At 51.1% G+C, this 7673-nt stretch overlaps 1 protein-coding gene across 1 annotated transcript in view; it reads right to left on the bottom strand.

The window, feature by feature from the left end:
* LOC112074484 (podocalyxin-like protein 2) overlaps positions 1 to 7667 on the bottom strand; it is a gene marked incomplete at its 5' end in the record, with an annotated part of 18624 nt that extends 10957 nt beyond the window's left edge. Inside the window, one exon of the mRNA XM_024141650.2 lies at positions 7239 to 7667. Within this exon, the coding sequence (XP_023997418.2) occupies positions 7239 to 7667 (429 nt within the window). The remainder of the gene's footprint in view (positions 1 to 7238) is intronic.
* Between the last annotated feature and the right edge of the window lie 6 nt (positions 7668 to 7673).

The raw sequence follows: 7673 nt of genomic DNA, 5'->3' as shown, positions 1-7673 counted from the left end.
CCACCACCGTCCCACCTCCACACACCACCATTACCACCGCACCCGCCCACCCCAACACCTCCCACCTCCAACCCACTTCTCCAACACCACCACCAACACCACCCCACCTCCAACACCCCCACCCCACCACCCCCCTACCACACCCCCACCCCACCACCCACCTCCACCCAACCCCCACCTCCACACCACCTCAACCCCACCACCAACCCCCACCTCCAACACCCCCACCCCACCACCCCCCTAACACCACCCAACACCCCCACCTCCCACCCCCCTGCTGCTCACTCGCTTCCTAGCCCCACCACCCCCACTCAACACCCCACCTCTCACACACCCCACCCCCCACCCACCCCACCACCCCAACACACCTCCAACACCCCCACCACCCCTGCTGCTGACCTCTGCTTCCTGTAGACTCAACCACCTTAGACCCCCAATACGTCCCAGTGTACGGGGGTTTCACAATCAAACTCCTGAAAGACACAGTGGAGGTAGAGGTAGCAGATGAAAGGAGGAGGAGGAGGAAGGAGGAGAGGGAGAGTTCCACCCCTGAGCCTGATGCCTCCACCTCAAGACCAAACCTCTCCAGAGGTGGTGTCTTCCCCAGCCTTGGGCACTCTCCAGTCGGACAACACCCATACAGAAGACCAGGAGGAGGTGGTGGAAGAGGACGAGGAGGCAGTGGTCCTTGGAGGACCATAGGAGTGACTCGGGAAGAGCAGGGAGAGGAGGGGAGATCTCTCCCCTGACCACCAGTCCCTCTGGCATCTCTGGCGCCCACCGGTCCGCTTCACAGAGGATTCCTGGGACCGTCTGGAGGATGAGGAAGATGTTCGCTGGGAAGGAGATCCAGGAGAAGGAGCAGAGGCAGCAGCCAGGAGAGGAGGCAGGAGGAGGAAAGGAGAATGAAGAGGAGGAGATCAGGAGGTCAGGCATGGAGGAACAGAGCTGTTAACAGAGGCAGAGCTCCTCCCACGGCGCTCACTACTCACAGGAGATACAGCAGGTTCAGTAGTATGTTATCTCTAATGTAGTGGAGGTGGTTCAGTGTATGTCTAATCTCTAAGTAGTGGGGTGGTTCAGTAGTATGTCTAATTCTAATGTAGTGGAGGTGGCTCAGTGTATGTCTAATCCTCTATCTAGTAGAGGTGGTTCAGTAGTATGCTAATTCTAATCTAGTAGAGGTTGGTTCAGTAGTATGTCTAATCTCTAATGTAGTGGAGGTGGCTTCAGATAGTATGGTCTAATCTCTAATCTAGTAGAGGTGGTTTCAGTAGTATGTCTAAATCTTAATCTAGTAGGTGGTTCAGTAGTATGTCTAAATCTCTAAATGTAGTGGAGGTGGTTCAGTAGTATGTCTAATCTCTAATCTAGTAAGAGGTGGTTCAGTAAGTATGTCTTAATCTCTTAATGTAGTGAGGTGGTTCAGAGTATTCTAATCTCTAATGTGTACGGTGTCAGTGTATGTCTAATCTCTAATGTCAGTGGAGGTGATTCAGTAGTATGTCTAATCCTAATAAGTACAGGTGGTTCAGTAAACTATGATCATATGAGGAGTAGCCTTGCCTAAGCTTGTTTAACCCCCTGAGGTATGGCCCAAACTTGAGTTCGGCGTTTCTTGAACCCAATCGGTCACACTATGGAACGGTGTATCACTCACCCCCATATATTTAATAGAAGTTTGTGATTGTTTCTTACTAACCTCACCCTTCCACCTCTCTCTTAATGTAACCAGCAGGTGATCTGTGTCGACTGAGGCGAATCTGGCCGGGAAGGGCTACGTCATGCTAACATGTCAGACAACGTTGACTGTGTGAGTACCCACAGCGTGTCTAGATGAATGGCAGGAACAGGGTAATATTTTCATAATCATTGTGATATTAATAGTTAATTATTAGTAATATTGCAGCATTTGTATTTGCTGATGTTTCTTAGAATCATTCGTTGGGAAAAGTTTTGATTTCGTAAATCTGTAATTGATTCAATAGGGCATGATGGGATGCCATTAGATGGTAGCCAGGTTAAACCAGCCTGAACACTAGTGAAACTTAGTGAGTGTAGCGTACATTCTGGTCTAACCAGGCTATAGATCCAGACAGCTCCATTGTTGTTCTTCACTGTGGAGACAACCAGGATCCCTTTCACTGTGAGATAACCCGGAGCCCTTTCACTGTGAGACAACCAGGAGCCCTTTCACTGTGAGACAACCAGGAGCCTTTCACTGTGAGACAACCCAGGAAGCCCTTTCACTGTGAGACACCAGGAGCCCTTTCACTGTGAGACACCAGGAGCCCTTTCACTGTGAGACAACAAGGAGCCCTTTCACTGTGAGACAACCCAGGAACCCTTTCACTGTGAGACAACCCCAGGAGCCTTTCACTGTGAGACCAACCAGGAGCCCTTTCACTGTGAGACAACCCAGGAGCCCTTTCACTGTGGAGACAACCAGGAGCCCTTTACTGTGAGATAACCAGGAGCCTTTCACTGTGAGACAACCAGGAGCCCTTTCACTGTGAGACAACCAGGAAGCCCTTTCACTGTGAGACAACCAGGAGCCCTTTTCACTGTGTGAGACAACCCAGGAGCCCTTTCACTGTGAGACAACCAGGATCCCTTTCACTGTGGAACAACCAGGAGCCCTTTCACTGTGAGACAACCAGGAGCCCTTTCACTGTGAGACAACCAGGATCCCTTTCACTGCGAGACAACAGGAGCCCCTTTCACTGTGAGACAACAGGAGCCCTTTCACTGTGAGAAACAACCAGGATCCCTTTCACTGCTGAGACAACCAGGAGCCCTTTCACTGTGAGATAACCCAGGAGCCCTTTCACGTGGAGATAACCAGGAGCCCTTTCCACTGTGAGACAACCAGGATCCCTTTCACTTGGGAGACACCCAGGAGCCCTTTCACTGTGAGACAACCCAGGAGCCCTTCACTGTGAGACAACCCAGGAGCCCTTTCATGTGAGACAACCAGGAGCCCTTTCCAACTGTGAGACAACCAGCGATGCCCTTTCACTGTGAGACAACCAGGAGCCCTTTCACTGTGAGACAACCAGGAAGCCCTTTCACCTGTGAGACAACCAGGAGCCCCTTTTACACTGTGAGACAACCCAGGAGCCCTTTCACTGTGAGACACCAGGAGCCCTTTTTCACTGTGAGGACAACCAGGAGCCCTTTCACTGTGAGACAACCAGGAAGCCTTTCAACTGTGAGAAACCAGGAAGCCCTTTCACTGTGAGACAACCAGGACCCTTTCACTGGAGACAACCAGTGAGCCCTTTCACTGTGAGACAACCAGGAGCCCTTTTCACTGTGTGAGAAACCAGGAGCCCTTTCCAACTGTGAGACAACCAGGAGTCCCTTTCACTGTGAGACAACCAGGAGCCCTTTCAACTGTGAGACAACCAGGACCCTTTCACTGGTAGAACAACCAGGAGCCCTTTCACTGTGAGACAACCAGGAGCCCCTTTCCACTGTGAGACAACCAGGATCCCTTTCACTGTTGAGACAACCCAGGAGCCCTTTCCCTGTGAGAAACCAGGAGCCCTTTCAACTGTGAGATAAGCCCAGGAGCCCTTTCAACTGTGAGACAACCAGGATCCCTTTCACTGGGGACAACCCAGGAGCCCTTTCACTGTGAGACAACCCAGGAGCCCCTTTCACTGTGAAGAACAACCCAGGAGCCCTTTCACTGTGTGAGACAACCAGGAGCCCTTTCAACTGTGAGGACAACCAGGAGCCTTTCACTGGAGACACAACCAGGATCCTTTCACTGTGAGACACCAGGAGCCCTTTTCCTGTGAGACAACCAGAGAGCCCTTTTCACTGTGAGACAACCAGGAGCCCTTTCAACTGTGAGACAAACCAGGAGCCTCTTCACTGTGGAGACAACCAGGATCCCTTTCACTGTGAGACAACCAGGAGCCCTTTCACTGTGAGACAACACAGGAGCCCTTTCACTGTGAGACAAACCAGGAGCCCTTCCACTGTGGAGACAACCAGGAGCCCTTTCACTGGGAGAACACCAGGAGCCTTTCACTGGGAGACAACCAGGACCTTTCACTGTGAGAAAACCAGGAGCCCTTTCACTGGGAGACAACCGGAAGCCCTTCACTGGAGACAACCAGGACCCCTTTCACTGTGAGAACCACGGAGCCCTTCACTGGGAGACAACCAGGAGCACCTTTCACATGTGGAGACTACCCAGGAGCCCTTTTCCACTGGGGAGACTACCAACAGGAGCTTTCACTGTGAGACAACCAAGGAGCCCTTTCACTGTGAGACTAACCCAGGAGCCCTTTCACTGTGAGACAACCCAGGAGCCCTTTCACTGTGAGACAACCAGGAGCCCTTTCACTGGAGAGCAACCAGGAGCCCTTTCACTGGGAGACAACCAGGAGCCCTTTCCACTGTTGGAGACAACCAGGAGCCCCTTTCACCGCTGGAGAGACAACAACCAGGATCCCTTTCATGGGAGACAACCAGGAGCCCTTTCACTGTGAGACAACCAGGAGCCCTTATTCACTGGAGACAATGCCAGAGACACGCCCAGGAGCCCTTTCACCTGCGGAGACAACCAGGATCCCTTTCACTGTGAGACAACCAGGATCCCTTCACTGGGAGCAACCAGGACCCCTTTCACTGGGAGACAACCAGGAGCCCTTTCACTGTGGAGACACCAGGATCCCTTTCACTTGGGAAGACAACCAGGACCCTTTCACTGGGAGACAACCAGGAGCCCTTACTGGTGAGACACCAGGAGCCCCTTTCACCCTGTGAGACAACCCAGGATCCCTTTCACTGTGAGCCACCAGGGCCCTTTCACTGTGGACAACCAGGAGCCCCTTTCACTGTGAGACAACCCAGGAGATCCCTTTCACTGTGACGACAACCAAGCCCTTCACTAGGAGACCCATTTCCACTGTAGAGACAGGAGCCCAGGAGCCACTTTCAACTGTGAGACAACCCAGGAGTCCCTTTCACTGTGAGACAACCAGGAGCCCTTTCACTGTGAGAGATAACCAGGGAGCCCTTTTCACTGTGAGAATAACCAGGACCCTTTCCACTGTGAGACAACCAGGAGCCCTTTCACTGTGAGACAACCCAGGATCCCCTTTCATTCACTGTGAGACAACCCCAAGGAGCCCTTTCACTGTGAGACAAACAGGAGCCCTTTCACTGTGAGACAACCAGGAGCCCTTTCACTCGTGAGACAACCAGGCAGCCTTTCACTGTGAAGGACAACCAGGATCCCTTTCACTGTGAGACAACCAGGAGCCCTTTCACTGTGGAGACAACAACAGAGCCCTTTCACTGTGTTGGAGGTGGTGGTGTTGGAGATGGTTGTGTTGGAGGTGGTGGTAGGCAGGTTCTGGCCGTAGCCAGCCTCCAGGGGGAGGCCGCTGGACTCTCTCTCCATCTCCCATAGCTCCCGCTCCTGCCTCTCCACCGCATCCATGAAGGGAGAGGTGCGATTTCCCTGTCTGGGTTCCTCCATAGGAGAGGTGGAGGTCTGGGAGAGGGTCTGACTGTAACCTGAGACGAACAAGAAGAAATGGTAGTACTTGACTTTACAGTACAGAGATGACCAGGTATTTACTAGTACGCACAGTCATAACCTATGATTTATTWTAATGAACTCAGGAACGCTCCTTAACTCTGTGTTGTGAAGTACGTCAGTGTGACTGGGACAGATGTATTATCCACAACACAGACWGACTGTCAATCCCTAGTGTTGCTTGATTTACAATAGACTGGGAGGCACCCTCCCCCCAATACAGTCACACTGAAATATGATGTTCATAAAGAACCGCTRTCCCGGACACAAATCAAATCKAATRTTATTGGTCACATACACGTGTTTTGCAGATGTTATTGRGGGTGTAACGAAATGCTTGTGTTTCTAGCTCCGACAGTGCAGTAATGTCTAACAAGTAATATCTAACAGTTTCACAACAAATACCTAATACACACAAATCTAAAGTAAAGGAATGGAATTAAGAATATATCAATATATGGACGAGCAACGTCAGAGTGGCATAGACTAAGATACAGTAGAATAGTATAGAATACAGTATATACATATGACATGAGTCATGTAAAATATGTAAACATTATTAAAGTGACTAGTGTTCCATTTATTAAAGTGGCCAGTGATTTCAAGTCTATGTATATATACAGCAGCCTCTAAAGTGCTAGTGACGGCCATTGTCTCCTATTATTGACTGATAGGACTATTACTTAGTCATCGGCTTCATCAATAAGTGCATCGATGACGTCGTCTCCACAGTGACTGTACGTACATATCCCAACCAGAAGCCAAGGATAACAGGCAACATCCGCATCGAGCTAGAGACTAGAGCTGCCGCTTTCAAGGAGCGGGAGACTAATCTGGACGCTTATAAGAAATCGCTCTATGCCCTCAGACAAACCATCAAACAAGCAAAGCATCAATATAGGATTAAGATTGAATCCTACTACACCGGCTCTGACGCTCGTCGGATGTGGCAGGGCTTGAAAACTATTACGGACTGCAAAGGGAAACCCAGACGTGAGCTGTCTAGTGACGCGAGCCTACCAAATGCCTTTTATGCTCYCATCGAGGCAAGCAACACTGAGAGCTGTTCTGGATGACTGTGTGATAACGCTCTCGGTAGCCGATGTGAACAAAACCTTTAAACAGGTCAACATTCACAAAGCCGCAGGGCCAGACGGATTACCAGGACGTGTTACTCAAAGCATGCGCGGACCAACTGTTAAGTGTCTTCCCTGACATTTTCAAACTCTCCCTGACCGAGTCTGAAATACCTACATGTTTCAAGCAGACCACCATAGTCCCTGTGCCCAAGGAAGCGAAGGTAACCTGCCTAAGTGATTACCGCCCTGTGGCACTCACATCTGTAGCCATGAAGTGCTTTGAAAGGCTGGTTATGGCTCACATCAACAGCATCCTCCCGGACACCCTAGACCCATTCCAATTCGCATACCGCCCCAACAGATCCACAGATGACGCAAGCTCAATCGCACTCCACACTGCCCTTTCTCACCTGGACAAAAGGAACACCAATGTGAGAATGCTGTTCATTGACTACAGCTCAGCGTTCAACACCATATTGCCCACGAAGCTCATCACNATTAGAGATTAGACATACTACTGAGCCACCTCCACTACATTAGAGATTAGACATACTACTGAACCACCTCCACTACATTAGAGATTAGACATACTACTGAACCTGCTGTATCTCCTGTGAGTAGTGAGCGCCGTGGAGGAGCTCTGCCTCTGTTAACAGCTCTGTTCCTCCATGCCTGACCTCCTGCTCCTCCTCTTCATTCCTCCTTTCCTCCTCCTGCCTCCTCTCCTGCTGCTGCCTCTGCTCCTTCTCCTGGATCTCCTTCCCAGCGAACATCTCCTCGTCCTCCAGACGGTCCCATGAATCCTCGGTGAAGTCGACCGTGGGCGCCAGAGATGCCAAGGGGACTGTGGTCAGGGGAGAGATCTCCCCTCCTCTCCCTGCTCTTCCCGAGTCACTCCTAGGTCCTCCAAGGACCACTGCCTCCTCGTCCTCTTCCACCACCTCATCCTGGTCTTCTGTATGGGTGTTGTCCGACTGGAGAGGCCCAAGGCTGGGGAAGACACCCACCTCTGGGAGGTTTGGTCTTGAGGTGGA

This window comes from Salvelinus sp. IW2-2015, unplaced genomic scaffold, assembly GCF_002910315.2.
Source record: "Salvelinus sp. IW2-2015 unplaced genomic scaffold, ASM291031v2 Un_scaffold2651, whole genome shotgun sequence".
Lineage (NCBI taxonomy): Eukaryota > Metazoa > Chordata > Actinopteri > Salmoniformes > Salmonidae > Salvelinus > Salvelinus sp. IW2-2015.
Note: the sequence above shows the minus strand (reverse complement) of the source record. Positions and strands in the feature narration are given on the sequence as shown.